Here is a 16,634-nt window from a genome sequence, read left to right as displayed (position 1 = left end):
AGCATATCAGTTTGATACCCTAGTAGCCTCAGCATTGTTTCCTGCCTCCTCTCATCACACTGCTGCCACCTCTCCTCTTGCTCCTGCATCCTCTCATCTTGCTCGTCCCTCCTATCCTTGCGTTCATTTTCTGCTTTCCTGTACTCTGCCATTGTTTGCCTCCACGCATTCTGCTGCGCTCTTTCAGTGCAGGAGGACTGCATGAGCTCAGAGAACATTTCATCGCAAGTGCGTTTTTTTCACCTTCTTATCTGCACTAGCCTCTGGGATGGAGACAAGAGGAGCGTTGAAACATTTGCAGCTATGGGAGGAAAAATAGGGAGAATAGTATTTAAAAAGACCCATTTTAGAGAACAATGGGTAGACTCTTTCACAGTGAACCAAGCTGTTAACGTTACATAGCACATGTGCTTTTGGTACAAGGTCGCATTTTGCCTCTTATATTGAGGGCCTGCTGGTTTGGTGTGAGAGATCACACACGCAGGGCCGGGCAACAGAATTTGGCTTGCAGGCAGCCATGGGTAAGCCACAGTCTTTTGGCTTCTTCAACCTTCATAACATGTGGGAATGGTTTCAAACAGCAGCGCCCTCCTTTCCCATACCAAGCACCCGTTGGGTTGGCCATTTAAAAGGAGGAGCTGCGGTTTTTGGGTTAACATGCAGCACAAACCCAACTAACCCCCCTGCCCCCAATTCTCTGGGATAATCGCTTCACCCCTCCTCCCACTGTGTGACTAGTATCAGGGAAGATCCTTGCCAGACAAATGTGAACAGCTCAGTGTGAACACCCCACCGCGTGGCTAAAAGCGGGGATGATTTCTTTTCAGCCACAGGCAAACAGCCCAGCAGGAATGGCCACCTCTGAATGTCCCCTTAATAATGTCCCTGGAGGATTTCCGCTCCATCCCCCGACATGTTAACAGACTTTTCCAGTAGCTGTACTGGCTGCGAATGCATCCCAAGTCTTCAGGGCAAATTAATCATTAAACATGCTTGCTTTTAAACCATGTATTATATTTACAAAGGTATGCTCACCAGAGGTGCCTTCTCCGGCTTCATGGTCCAGGAGCCCGCCTTGGGAGGGTATTGGCTCCAGGGTGAGAAACAGTTCCTGGCTGTCGGGGAGAACGGTTTCTCTGCTTGCCTATTGTGCGCTCTCCTCCTCATCATCATCACCATCTTCCTCATCCCCAAAATCATCATCCCTGTTGCGTGAGATTCCCCCCTTGCAGGCGTCCACGGACGGGGTGGGGTAGTGGTAGGGGCATAGAAGCGGCATGTCTGGGGCTCTGACCCGGAGCGGCCATTTGCCTCTTTGGTTTTTTGGTAGGCTTGCCTGAGCTCCTTAATTTTCACACGGCACTGCTGCGGGTCCCTGTTTATAGCCTCTGTCCATCATGCCCTTGGAGATTTTTTTTCAAATATATTGGCATTTCGTCTTTTGGAACAGAGTTCTGATAGCACAGATTCGTCTCCCCATACAGTGATCAGATCCAGTACCTCCTGTTTGGTCCATGCTGGAGCTCTTTTGTGATTCTGGGACTGCATGGTCACCTCTGCTGATGAGCTCGCCACGCTGGCCAAACAGAAAATGAAATTCAAAAGTTCCCAGTGCTTTTCCTGTGTACCTGGCTAGTGCATCTGAGTTGAAAGTGCTGTCCAGAGCAGTCACAATGGAACCTCTAGGTTAGCTCCCAGAGGCCAATACCATCGAATTGCATCCATACTACCCCAAATTCAACCCAGCAATGTAGATTTCAGCGCTAATCCCCTTATCGGGGAGGAGTACAGAAATTGATTTTAAGAGCCCTTTAAGTCGACAAAAATGGCTTCGTCGTGTGGACGGGTGCAGGGTTAAATCGATCTAACACTGCTAAATTTGACCTAAACTTGTGTAGACCCAGGCCAAGTGGGGATATGATAGAGGTCTATAAAATCATGAGTGGTATAGAGAAAGTAAATAAGGAAGTGTTATTTACTCCTTCTCATAATACAAGAACAGGAGGCCACCAAATGAAATTAATAGGTAGCAGGTTTAAAAGAAACACAAGGAAGTATTTTTTCACGCAACATACTGTCAACCTCTGGAACTCCTTGCCAGAGGGTGTTGTGAAGGCCAGTGCTATAACATGGTTCAAAAGGAAGCTAGATAGATTCATGGAAAATAGGTCCATCAATGGCTATTAGCCAAAATGGGCAGGAATGGTGTCCCTAGCCTCTGTTTGCCAGAAGCTGGGATTGGGTGACAGGGCATTGATCACTTGATGATAACCATCTGTTCATTCCCTTTGGGGCACCTGCCATTGGCCACTGTCAGAGGACAGGATACTGGGCTTGATGGACCTTTGGTCTGACCCAGTATGGCCATTCTTATGTTCTTATTGGAAGGAAGTCTGGAGAGACTGGAGCTGAAGAAGGGCGAGAAACTGAGGAGGAGTCAGAAGGGGAGACTAGAACGGACTGAGAGAGAAGATGGGGAGACCAGCTTTTGGGAGGGGAGGGTGGGACTGGTTGGGCAAGGAAACTAAGAATGGTAGTTGGAGGAAGGAGACTGGGAGCCACTGAGGGAAACAGGAGGGGAGGCTGGGACCCATTTGACTGGGGTAGGGGTATACTGAGGTTGGACAAGAAGCTGGGGGAAGGGAAGGCTGGGAGTAGGAATCAGTGGGGGAGGAAGAGGGATAAAGTTCTGAGAAGGAGCTGGGATGTGGGGAGAGAAATGGGATTGGCTAGATGGAGACTGAGATGAGGAGCGACAGATTGGATGAAGAACCCCGGGATGGAGACTAGAACTGAGAGTCTGTGTAGGGGTGGGAGACAGATTGGATGAGGAGTCAGGAGGGAATAACTGGGCCTGGCTGGGCAAGAAAGCTGTGGGGACAAGGAATTGGGGTGAGAAGAGGGAGAACTGGGACTGGCTGGGAAAGGAGACTGGAAGCGGGTGTGGAAAAAATAGTATGCGAGCATTCAATTAAAGACTGTCAATGCATAGAGGGGGCTGAAATAAGGTTGCACTGGTATTTCCTAACTCTTGAGTGCTTGACTTTGCAATCTCAATGTTCTTTTAACATTGTTTTGTGTGCATAATTTTATTTTAAGCAGCAGGATATGCATTCTTCACTAAGCTGCATGCAAGTGCTTTTTGCCATTGCACTTTTTTTCATGTGAGTAACATATTTCATATTTCAATGGCATCCTTCATTTTAGACCTGGTCTACACCTAAAACACCTAAAAATTTTCACACCCTTGAGAGACCTAGTTAAGCCGAACCTAAGCCACAGTGTAGACTCTGGTAGGTCAATGAATGAATTCTTCCATCAACCTGCCTACCGCCTCTCATAGGGGTGGATTTACTCTAGTGATGGGGAAAATCCATTGTCACTGTGACAGGTTTAAAACAAACACAAGTGTCTATGCTAACAAGTGTCTATGCTACAGCAGCCCAGCTGCAGTGCCGGAGCTGTACCACTGTAGTGTCTGTAGTGTAGGCAAGCCCTTACATGTGCACTTGTCCACATGCACATTCTTTCTCTATTGCACTCCAAATGTGAAGGCACTTGAGGTTCATTTTTTACTTAGCCTCTTATAACAAATTATATTTGTCTTCTGTTTATCGATGAAATATAAAGGTGGTAAGGATGGTTAAATAAACATGCAGTGTATGCTTTGGCATATTTTAAACATCTAGACTTTTTTCTTCTGCAGAGCCTCTTCTTCAATGGAGTCTTGGCAAACTAATGAACTCTACTGAAATTAATGCTCTAATACCCAATGTAATAAATATCACAGTGTCAAAATGCCCCTGTGCTAATGATGTGGCAGTAATTGCTCTTATATGCAACGAAACAGTACATGGTAAGTTGTGTATCTGTGTGTTTGAATATATTCACCATAAATCTGTAGACCAATGCACGGCAATGTACATTGGATTGAACAGTGTGTACTATTCACATACTTGTCCCGGGTTCTGAAATAAATAGAACCTTTTGCATTACCTTATGTAAACATCTGTACCCTTCCTTCCAAAATTAGACAGATCAGTGACATTGTCTGGCCCAGTGTGCAATCACAGCCAAAAGATGAAAAAAGAAACTTTCAGAAAATACTGTGTTTCCATTATGCAAATCAATGATACCTCTTCACTTTGACTGTTGAGCTTAGGGTGCATTCCTTCATTTAAAAAAAGAAAAGCAGAAAGAGAAGAGGTCTAGAAAAAAGCAACTGAAATTGAGACATTTAGAGAGATTAAAAGGCCAGCACTGTTTAGAGGAGAAAGAAGAAAAAAGGAAATAGGATTGTCACCTGACTTAATGAATGGTATAGAAAAGTCTTAATTGGGCACTTCTATTTTGCTTATTCCCAGAAGAGGGCACTCTGACATGCTTTTTTATGCAACACATAAATAACTTGTGGGTCTCAGTGCCTCAGATTTCCGGTTGTAAAAACAATCTGAGGCACTGAGGAGTGATGTAACTTGACCACAATCGTTTAGCAAATTGATGGTAAAGTTGGAAACAAAACCAAAGTTGTCCCCCAGTCCAGTATCCTGTCTAAAGTATCATGCTTCCAGATATATGCTGTTCATCATTTGGGTTCAGGAAAATAATTCCCAATAGGGCAGTGTTGCACACTTAGTTGAATTATGAAGGTTTTAAACCTTCCCCTGAAGAAGCCAGCAATGAACCTGTGCTGGAGGATGGACCATTGGTTGATTTTTAGTATGGCCTTCTATTATTAGATGTCTTTTGGTCCTGATAAACTTGATCACATTTAGAAAATCACTCTTATACTCTGTTGTACAGTATAGTGAAATTGGCTTTAATATCTCAGACAGACTGGGAGAGAGGTGCAAATAAAAGTTAGCACTGCCATCTAATGGTAGATGTAGCAAATGCTGAAAAGTAAAAACCAGGACAAACTTGCTTAACAGTAATCTTGTAAAACAAAAACCAAAGAAAAGATAGAGCTATTCAGTAACTTACTATTGTTTAGCTATATGTGTTGGAAAAAGCAGCAGAGTTTATGGGTACTCTGGTCTGTCACACCATCATGGGAAGACCTACCAAACGAAATGATGATCCATTTTAGAGCTGGGTACGCTGATTTTAATATTTATATAGCACCATTGGTATCAAAGGCTTTATAGACATGTAAAATGATAAATTCACAGACCCAAAGATTTTAGAATCCAAATGAACAAAATAGAGGTAGGACAGGAGGGAAGGAAAGCAACAGAAAAGCAAAATGATAGAGCAATTTTTCAAATTGTCTTCGCTCACTTCTTGTGATGAGTGTTCTGAGCCTGATGAGTTATCCCTGAGCCTGCATGTTCTGAGCCTCACAAGTCATCTGAGATCATTATCTGTGAGTCCTAAGGGTCCAGCCAATCCACAAGCCAGGTTTAACTAGATGACAGCAAGGCAGCTATTGAGGCTGCTAATGAAAGCAGCCACTCCAGTCTGCTCAACATCACTCCACTGAATGCATCCGCATGTTCTCTGCGTATATAAAATCTCCCCACTGTATTTTCCACTGCAAGCATCCGATGAAGTGAGCTGTAGCTCACGAAAGCTTATGCTCAGATAAGTTTATTAATCTCTAAGGTGCCACAAGCACTCCTTTTCTTTTTACCTTGTTGGGAACACTCCCAGCTGCCTGGTAGTTCTGACAGAGGGCTCCTGCTCCAGTAACAGCCGGCTGCCTGCCTGTCCTGACACTTCTTAGCAATTCCCTCATATGCGTCTCTTTAATACATATTGGCCTGAATCCTGAAGTTACTACTCACTTTTTACTCACTCAAATCAAACTCCTTTTGGCATGCACAGGAGTTTTGACTGAGTAGAGACTTCAAGATTCAGTCCATTGTGCTCAAACCATAATATAGAGTAGATGATGGGATTATGAAGAGAGGTCTGAGAGCAGGGACGAGTGAAAGCCTTGCTGAAATAAATACATTTTGAGTAGGGATTTGGAGGAAGGTGAATTTTCAGGGAATCTGTTTCAGACATAGGAAGAAGCATGAAAACAGGTAGTCTCACAAGTGGTAAGAGATGAGAGGTGGTTTTGCACTTGCTTGTCTGCATATATTCTAGTGTTGGTTATCAAGATGAATTTTTTTGCTCAGCAGTCTTCTGGGGCCACATTTGCACCCTGTGTGTCGTCATGCCTCCAACCAAGGGCATAAAGAATTGATCCACCCCTCTGTTCCTTCTCACCACCTGTGGCTACAAGTCAGTCAGAACTTGCAGTGTCCGAGCCTTTTTTGAGTTGTGTGGCCTTTTTCTGTATATGTGAATAGTCCTAGGTAGTCTGATAGTTAGCACATACTTAGTGATTAGGATAGTGTTTTTTCTTTTTTTAATAGCATTTCCTTTCATCTCTTTGTGAAGAAATGTTTTATTTTGCTTGGGGGAGGTACTTTCAGCACTGAGTTCAGTCACTTTGTCTGATCATAAATCCCAGGCTTTAAGAATTGCCCTTTGTATAAGGCCATAATGCCTTTAAACTATGGGCATCCTAGATGCTATTGGGTCTAAGGGAAGGGCACATCATGTGTCAGCTGTAAATTATGTTCAAAGACAACCAAAGGGCCAGGGAAGCTCAGATAAAACTTTTTCTGATGGAGAGATTGATGCATCCTTCCTCTGATCATGGATCCTGGGTTTCCAGGAACAGAAACATCTGAGCACTCTCATCTGAAAGTGCTCCTGCTGCCTTTTCCACTTGTGTCTCTGATGTTCCTGTGCTGAAGGACTTGTCCTCTTCCTCTGGTAAAACATTGGATGGCAGTGGAAAGAAAGAGCTTTTAGGGAAAAAAGACAGATCTCCTTCTCTGGGTCCTTCTACTTCATGTTTTGCTAAAGGGGGAAATGGGAACAGGGGATGGGGGTGGGGAAATTTGAATCATGTTTGCCTAAGGGCAGGAATGGGAACAGTGACACAGGTGTAAGGCTCTGTGGTGTCAGAGGTGGGAAGGGGGACACTAAGGAAGGAAACTGGAATCATGCTTGCTGGAAGTTCACCCCAATAAACATCAAATTGTTTTCACCTTTGGACTTCGGGTATTGTTGCTCTCTGTTCATGCAAGAAGGACCAGGGAAGTAAGTGGGTGAAAGAATAAGCCCCCTAACACTATGGTTTCCCAATCACAGTATGAAAACAGGTAAAACTTGGCAGTTTCAACTGAACTTTACTTTTGATTTTGGGGTTTAAGACCCAAAATTCAAGTTAAAAGCTCTGAAAAGTAGTTCAAAACCAAAGACAATGGAGTTTCAAACACCTTTGGATATCTGTAGCCAGATCCCGGAGTCCTTACTCAGTTCTCATTCACTCAAAAGTTACAAAGAAGTTTCTGTATTGAAATGATTAATAGAAGACCACATTTCCAAGCCTGCAGTGAAGAGTATAGGATTTGGCCTCATATGATTGTACCAGAAGATATGTTTACAAAACAAGTCTGACGTTAACTGTGAAAAATCTGCTTTTAGATTGTCCGTTTTCCTTTCATTGGTACATCAATCTTGATTTTTTTTAATTTTTTTTTGTAGGAATTTATTTAGGAGTTACCAATTCTGGATTTATATCTCGAGATACAGAGTGGGTCAATATGACAGACAGCCTGTGTAGTCTCCTAGACGATGGTAATTCCTTCTTGTTCTTAATAATTTAACAAGCGCAGTGTTCTTGGTTGCTTGGGTGGTACATTCATGACACTGTCATGTGAGAGACTCAAGTCTGCACTTAGACTTGTTGACAGAACCACGCTGGTGGGATGCCCTGACCCATTTCAACCCACATTTGCTCCCCTTGAGGTCAGTAGAGATCATCTTGAATTACATCAAAATATACCACCATGTGTATATAATTGTCAATAATAAAACTAAAAAACTTAAGAAATAATAATAAAACCAAAATTTATAAATATATAGCAGGTATGCATAGAGAAGGAAGGCCTGCTTAGATCAGTGGCAAGTGGTAGAACCTAATTTGAAACAGTCTTGGTTCCCTTCTTGACTACATTCTCAATCCAGACAAGAGAAAAGGTCAATATCACAGGTAATGCTTTGAACCCTGTCAGAGAGAAGAAAAGGACATTACAGAGTTGCCACAGTTGTCCCTCCTGGCTAACTGGAGTGGAAAGTGTGCTCTGGAAAGGGCCATCTCCCAGTCCTTTGTGAGATCTGAAGTACTGGGTGAGTGCTGAGCTGAACTAGGAAACTCTTAAAGAGTTCATGCTATAACCTGCAAGGCAAAAGGAATCCTCAGTTCCTATGGGAAGAAAGATACGTTTTTTGGAAGCTATTCTGAAGCAGCAAAAACACAACCCTACTTCCACACTACCTATCCTTTTGGTCTTATTTTCAGGTTCATGCTGGCCAGCTAAATAGCATTAGTGTCAAATTCTAAAACCTACATGATTTGTAAAAATGTCTCATTATTTTATATGCTGAATCCAGAAAGGAACCAAGCACTTGTAATGATACCCACAAATGTTCTGAATGGCTAAATGATTCTTTGGCTTGCGTGTAGACTATAGTCATGACAGGTGTGAATGCACAAAGCAAACGAAGCAGTGATTATTCATAATGCTGTTTTTTCTCTTCCATAAGACTGTGCTGGCCTTTCACTTGTGAATATAGTCTTAACGAATAATCATTTAATAATCCTCACTACACTGGGCCTTTTTATCAGTCAAGATCTACGCTATCCATCTGGAAGGATTTTAAATGTATGTGAGTTTTCTTTTACATTAAGTAACTTTTTAAGCCATATTTGCAAAGTTTAAGACAAATAAGTTTGCACAATTATGCACAGTTATTTATGGAGAAGTCCTCATGGAAATATAGGTAAGGGAGATTTTAACTTGTGTGACTAGCAGGATTGTTTTTCTCAGCCTTTTAACATGAGATTAGGAATAAAGGAAGATACAGGATTGTTAAAATTCAGAATAAGGAAATACAACTGTCCCATAGCATAACAGTTAATTTATAGAGTAATCTTATTGTAAAAATGTTTTGTGAGAAATGTAGAACATTTAGTCATGCTCCTTTTAACTATTTATTAGATTAATAAACTTTAACACCAGAAGAGATCTTTTGGGTCATCTAATTTAAACTATCCATACAAGAAGTTCCTTTACTCTTAGTCTGAAGCCAGGGTTTTCAATGGACTTGCCAACTTGTATGTTCTGAAACCGACATATGGATGGGTTGACCAGAGTTGCTTTGCCACCACAGCAAAAGGATTGGATCCTCCTTTGCAAATCATTGGCTGTGCCACAAGTACCGTTCATTTGATCAGCGCTAGTAGTAAGTGGAAGGTTGGTTGATCACTTAGAACTTGACGCTGCAAGATGCTGAGCCTTCTGGTCTTCATCCAGCAAAGCACTTAAGCACATGCTTAACTTTAAGCATGTGAATAGTTCCGCTGAAGTGAAAGATATTAATCCTTACTTGCAGGCTCAATCCTTGTCACACACATATATTCTCTATAAGCAACTTGTTTCATTATGTCCCTAACTGCTTACAGTGGACTAAATTCTGAAATGTGTTTTTAACTCCACGCTGTGACACTTTCTCAGGGTGCCCAGGACTGAGAGTCACCTTGTTACCCCCCACCCCTGCCTCAGCGAGAGAGACGTGCTTGTGCTGAATTGGTTGTCTGCTCCCTGACACCACCAGTCTGTTAGCTACTCAGTCTCCTTAGAGCTCTACCAGCCCTCACTTTGCCTTGCAGGTAACAAAAGGTAGACCCCAGCTCCTCAGTTCCTCTAACGCAACCCCTGCAGTGTTCAGCCCCATCACTGGATACTTTCAGAAATTATCAGGTTCGCTGTCACCAAAGGGAACTATATATAGTACCCATCAGCTTGTTTGATTTACCTAACACTTTGCTTAATAACACACCACTGAGATGTATTTTTATAATAAAAACAAGACTAAGTTTATTCACAAAGAGCAGAGATTCAAAGACTCAAATGAGTAGAGAGTAAGAATATTGGAAACAGAAGTATAAGATGCTTCTTAGAGTCTAAACTTAACTTTAACAAGCTCAAATCCTTGTCTGAAGTAGGTTCTCAGCTAAAACAGTTTCCCAGCACCACCACCCAGCATGGCTGGGATCCACTTTTTATGAATACAAAATGTGCTGTCCTTTTTGCTCCCTCAGTGATGGATAAAAAGCTGTTGTCCCTTTCCCCCAGATGTAGTCCAGTAAACCTTTGAAGTGTATTCTTTTGAAATGCATCCCCAGATAAAATACTTCTCCATTGTTCATTTTCCTGGGTGCTCCTTTCCTGTTGACTTCACGGGTCTCTGATGATTTGGAATGTATACATAGCTTCACCATATGTGTTTGCCTCATCATGCTTAATTTACATCAGAGACAGGGATAGGTGAATAGGCATGCTTTTTCCGGCAGAAAACCCATTTGTTAACTCTGCCTTGTTACAGACTTTACAATATATTTTCAGTATGTATACATAACTCCTTATACAGTGTCAGTACATACATTTCACAATGATATTAATGACAAGTGTGTCACTGGCTTTTATTTAATACCTTAAACAACACTATTTATGGATAAATACCATGGAAGCAGTGTGTTAGGTGTAGTGAGTGCATCAGGCTTGATAGGAGTTACCGTTACAGAGCACCGAACCCTTTGTCAGTAGGCATTGTGGGTTCTGAGGGTCACACTCACTCACTCACTAAATGATAATTTTGCCTGAGTAAGGATTTATGGATTAAGATTTAAGGATTTGACCTGATGTGATTACTAATTTACCTTGTTTAAAGCACAAAGTACGTGCCACGAGCCAAATTTTGCCCTTATTTACACCTGAGCAAATCAATAGAGATTTGTGTGAGTGTAGCTGCAAACAGAATTTGGCTCCATGTACTTCTATATACTTACAAAATGAAGCTATGAGAATAAAATTAGACTGATTTGTAACTGAAATATTTATATAATTAAAAACTCCTAATTACAAGTTGTCAAAACAAATCCTATTAACTTTTAAATAATTTGTAATGTACATGTTTCTACAACTTATTGCAGACTGGATAGCCAGTGATTCTCAATCAGTTTATATTGGAGAGAGGCCTAAATCAAAACCCTGGATTCAAATGTCCCAACAACTTGAGGAAATTAAAGATCAAATTGGGATCTGAACTCTGGAGCTCAGACCCATCTGTCATTTCTGTTAATCATGAACATATTTAATAATTGATAGGAAAAGCATTTGTTGATTGTTAAGGACTGGCTGGAGAATTTGAATATGCTTAATATTATTGTTCATGAATTGTCAAGAAATGCCCTCCTCTATTGATTATTTTAATATGTATATTACATTCAAAAAACTATGCTAAAAGAACATTATTAAGGTTGCAAAATCAAGCATTCAGCATTTAGTAAATACCAAAATTAAGGCTGTGTGTGCAACCTTAATTTCATCCCCTGGTGCACATGCATTATGATGATCTTTAATTACATGATCACATACTAGTATTACTAATTTTTTGCTTTCTTTTTTCCCTAGTTCACCAAACCGAACTTCTGTGGCTTTGAAAGGGTGAGAATCTTGGAAAAGCAGTTTTCTTAATTTTCTGTTTGTTTTCCGTGTTTACAGTATAAGATCACTTTACTCCAATGAATTAATATTTTTAAAAAATCACAGAAATATTTTTAATTTCTGGGTTAGAACACCACAATTGCCTAACAGTTCACAAAATCATTTTAAGTTAGGCCAGCCTACTAAGAATAATACAGCAGAGGGAATTGTAGGCATGCACAATTTACTTTCTCAGATTTGAACTTGGCTGTGGACACTGAGTAGCATTATCATGGGATCTTTTAATAACTACCACTTATCAAGACTTTGGTTTCACATGTTTGAAAAATTACACCTCCAACAGCTTTATGTTCAGGCCTTGCTTATTCCTGACTTGGAGATTCAGGAAGTGGCTGTATTCTCCAACTCCTTTTTCCATCAACCTGTATTTATTCTTATCTACATTATTGATCAAGCCCAACCCTCCTTGCACCTTCCAGTGTCTTTGCAGGATTCTTTAATGCAAACTAAGCTATTATTTATGTACAGAAAAATTATATCACAAAGGGATGCAATTATTTTAATTATGTATTTCCCTCTGTTTGTCATAGGATGATTATTTCAGAGCAAATGTATGGTATAATGTGCAATGTCTAGCTAACAAAGAGAGCTATGAAGGTGAGAAGTTCAGATGTGAAAATTTTTAAATCTATGAAATGGGAGAAAAGGAAAAAATAGTAAAGCCTAGTTAGGAACTGAGTTGTGTTCGGGTTAATCACTTAACCTGGGGTTTTCACAGGAGCCAAAGGGAGTTAGGCATCCATATCCCACTGAATTTCCATGGCATTTGGGCACCAAACTCCCTTAGGATCTTCTGAAAATCCCAGCCTTAACTATAAAGTGTCTTTTGTTTAGGGGCTGATCCCCCCCAACCATTCTCCCACAACTTATCCACCCATGAAAAACGCTAAAAAACAATAGAAGTGCTGTGGTTCTTCTTTGAGTGGTGTCCCTGTGGATACTCCACTTTCGGTGCACGTGTGTCTGCACCTTTGATGGGAGATTTTTGGTAACAGTGCCTGTTCTGCCCGTGCATGTGCTCACACGTCCTTGTGCCACATACCAAGGCTGCATGGGCAAACCGTCCTCAATTCCTTCTCAACCACCTGCATCCAGAGATGGAGTCTAGTATGTGCCTGTTTGTTGGAATTTTTCTTTTCTTTTTTTCTTAAAATATGTACATGTGCATGCGTGCACACACACGCACTTTTGTTTTGTTTTTCTTTTTCCCCTCTTGAGGGGTTTGAACAACTTTTTCTTTTGTTGGTGATGCTGGGCTCCCTGGGATGTAAAAGGCCCCTCTCTTGTCGACAAGCAATCCCTGTTAGTGACAGGCATTCCCACTGCATTCATTGTTTGGGAGAGTCTCACATTCCCAGCAAGTGTAAAATCTGCTTTTCTTTTAAGGGAAGATGCTGTAAAAACAGGGAAATTAAGTAGAGATTATTAATAATGGAGCATGCCTTAAGACTGGCTTTGGACCCAAGTACAAAAAACCCCCTGTACAGGGATCCTCTGTCTGTCAGTGCCCTGTTGTCATTGAGATCACAGTGATCGAGAGCTTCCAAGGAGAACACAGCAACAAAACCCCGGTCTCCAACACTCTCTGTAAGGGACCGGGGCTAGACAGTCTGGCCTAGCAGTCACAGCTGGGCTGGAGTCCACAAGTGTCAGGGACTGTAGTCAGTGAGCATGAGTCACAGGAATTTCTAAAGCTGGGTTCATTAGGCAAGAATCTGTGTCAAAGTGAGGTTAGGATCAGAGACCGGAGATCAGAGGTAATACCAGGCAAGAGTCAGGGTCAGAGTCGGGCTGAAATCGGAGGCTGGAGTTCAGGAAACAATGTGAGGTCCAGAGTCGTAGCAGGTCCAAAAGCTGTGGTGTTGCCCAGACAACTTCCTGGGGCATTCTCCAGAATTAAATAGGATGATTGGCCAATCAGAGGGCCGCAAGGTACTGTCACTCTGGCTCCCTTGGGAGGTACTTCCTGTGGCAACTATTCTCCACAGTGCTTCCTGGGGTCCTGGTGGCCCTGTGGGAACATCAGCCATCACTGGCTCTACAGACCAGGGTTTTAGCCCCCGCATCCTAATGCTCTCCTTGATTACAGTACTGATTACCACACTGCCAGTACTTAGAGCTTCCCACTCCAAGTATAAGGAAGGGGATAAGAGGAGCAAAATAATGGAGAGTTCATCATTAAAGAAGATCCGGTCCCCAGAGACCTCAGGACCCAAGAGGAGTGCTAGTGAAGCTCCGAGTATTAAGCATGTTAAGTCTTCAGCTAAGTCCCATACTTCTTTGGTTAAGGGCTTGGTATCAAAGACTACTACTAACAAGAGACTGAATCTTCAACCTCCTTAGTGCCGCCATTAGTGCCTCGCACAGCGGCCTCTGCAATGTCATTGGTGCCAGTACCAAGTTCTGTTCTGCTGCAGGAATTCTGGTAGCTGAAAGACCTTATGGTACCAGATGAGCCTGAGTCTCCTCTTCTTGCAAGCTCTGGATGCCTCTCAGTACTGAAATTGGCCGGGTCACTGACTGCTCATGTTTCTGGGAGACCTACATCTTGGACTATCCATGAGGAGGAGTTGTCACGTTCGATACAATCTGTGGAGGAGCATTCTGACTCAGACTCTGAACTTTCCGCCCTCTGGGGAAGACCTGAGAGAGAAAACAAAGGAAATCAGCTGTTGCCACCAGCTAATTTAAACGTGCATAAACCTCTTAGGACACAAAATCCAATCCTGTTCTTAAAAAAGGTAAATTTTATTAAAAAAAAAAGAAAGAAAATACATTGAGAACTCAGGCTATTGCTAGATATAAAAAACCCACTTACAAAAATTCAGCATCAAGAATGACCTTCTTGAGGACCAGCTTAAAGAATCATAGAATCATAGAATATCAGGGTTGGAAGGGACCCCAGAAGGTCATCTAGTCCAACCCCCTGCTCGAAGCAGGACCAATTCCCAGTTAAATCATCCCAGCCAGGGCTTTGTCAAGTCTGACCTTAAAAACCTCTAAGGAAGGAGATTCTACCACCTCCCTAGGTAACGCATTCCAGTGTTTCACCACCCTCTTAGTGAAAAAGTTTTTCCTAATATCCAATCTAAACCTCCCCCACTGCAACTTGAGACCATTACTCCTCGTTCTGTCATCTGCTACCATTGAGAACAGTCTAGAGCCATCCTCTTTGGAACCCCCTTTCAGGTAGTTGAAAGCAGCTATCAAATCCCCCCTCATTCTTCTCTTCTGCAGGCTAAACAATCCCAGCTCCCTCAGCCTCTCCTCATAAGTCATGTGTTCCAGACCCCTAATCATTTTTGTTGCCCTTCGCTGGACTCTCTCCAATTTATCCACATCCTTCTTGTAGTGTGGGGCCCAAAACTGGACACAGTACTCCAGATGAGGCCTCACCAATGTCGAATAGAGGGGAACGATCACGTCCCTCGATCTGCTCGCTATGCCCCTACTTATACATCCCAAAATGCCATTGGCCTTCTTGGCAACAAGGTAACAAGCAGGTTACAAGCAAAACAAAAGCATTTTGGGTTAGCACTGAGGAGTCCACAAGCCATAAAGAAATAAACCTAACTGTGTCTTCCTAGACATTTCCTGATCTACTTACATATCTGGGGGTTTCAAGTGAGTAGTTTCTAGGTATGATTCAGATGATTTTTCATACCTGTCCCCAAGCTTCTTACACCATAGTTGCATTCCCTTCTCTCTGGGAGAACAACAGAGACAGACAGACAAAGGGGAATTTTTTTCCCAGTTTTAAAAAGTTCTAGCCTTCCCATTGGCTCTTTTTTGGTCAGGTGCCCACTCCCTTTCTTTTACCTATGCAGGGAGACTTTTTAACCTTTTATAGGTAAAGCAAGTAAAGAACAACTACAGTAACTCCTCACTTAAAGTTGTCCCGGTTAACATTGTTTTGTTGTTACGTTGCTGATCAATTACAGAACATGCTTGTTTAAAGTTGTGCAATGCTCCCTTATAACATTGTTTGGCAGCTGCCTGCTTTATCCACTGATTGCAGGAAGAGCAGCCCATTGGAGCTAGTGGTGGGGGCTTGGAACCAGAGTGGACCGGCAGCCTCCCGCTCCCCTAAATTCCCTGTGTGGCAGCCGCCCCAGGCTATCAATTGCTGGGAAGTTCAGCTGTCCCTCCCCACACTGCCATGTGCTGCTCCTGCCCTTTGCCTTGGAGCTGCTCACGGGAGCCTCCTGCTTGGTGTGCAGGGTGGGCGCCCCGCTTACCCCATCTCTGTAGAGCAGGGAGGACACAACAGGGCTCAGGACAGGATCAACATGCTGATCTAATTAAAAAGGTAATGTACTTAGAGTGGCGTCAGCATACTTAAAGGGGCAATGCGCATCTCTCTCTCTCACACACAGGGTGTGTGTCTCTGTGTCTGTCTGCCATGTTGTCTCCCCTCCCTCCATTCCTGCTGCCTTGTAGAGTGTGAGGCTACATTAACAACGTGTTTCAGAGTAACAGCCGTGTTAGTCTGTATTCGCAAAAAGAAAAGGAGTACTTGTGGCACCTTAGAGACTAACCAATTTATTTGAGCATGAGCTTTCGTGAGTTACAGCTCACTTAGAATCATAGAATATCAGGGTTGGAAGGGACCTCAGGAGGTCATCTAGTCCAACCCCCTGCTCAAAAGCAGGACCCATCCCCAATTAAATCATCCCAGCCAGGGCTTTGTCAAGCCTGACCTTAAAAACTTCTAAGGAAGGAGATTCCACCACCTCCCTAGGCAATGCATTCCAGTGTTTCACCACCCTCCTAGTGAAAAAGTTTTTCCTAATATCCAACCTAAACCTCCCCCACTGCAACTTGAGACCATTACTCCTTGTCCTGTCCGCTTCCACCACTGAGAATAGTCTAGAACCATCCTCTCTGGAACCACCTCTCAGGTAGTTGAAAGCAGCTATCAAATCCCCCCTCATTCTTCTCTTCCGTAGACTAAACAATCCCAGTTCCCTCAGCCTCTCCTCATAAGTCATGTGTTCCAGA

General features: G+C 42.6%; 1 protein-coding gene across 1 annotated transcript in view; it reads left to right on the top strand.

Annotated features, from left to right (window-relative positions):
- CATSPERB (catsper channel auxiliary subunit beta) overlaps positions 1-16,634 on the top strand; it is a 102,935-nt gene that overhangs the window by 17,655 nt on the left and 68,646 nt on the right. Inside the window, exons 6-10 of the mRNA XM_048852691.1 lie at positions 3,707-3,856; positions 7,549-7,641; positions 8,611-8,729; positions 11,541-11,573; positions 12,164-12,230. Of these exons, the coding sequence (XP_048708648.1) occupies positions 3,707-3,856; positions 7,549-7,641; positions 8,611-8,729; positions 11,541-11,573; positions 12,164-12,230 (462 nt within the window). The remainder of the gene's footprint in view (positions 1-3,706; positions 3,857-7,548; positions 7,642-8,610; positions 8,730-11,540; positions 11,574-12,163; positions 12,231-16,634) is intronic.

The sequence above is a fragment of the Caretta caretta genome, chromosome 6 (genome assembly GCF_965140235.1).
Source record: "Caretta caretta isolate rCarCar2 chromosome 6, rCarCar1.hap1, whole genome shotgun sequence".
NCBI classification, from domain to species: domain Eukaryota; kingdom Metazoa; phylum Chordata; order Testudines; family Cheloniidae; genus Caretta; species Caretta caretta.
This window is presented reverse-complemented; position numbering and strand designations above follow the sequence as displayed.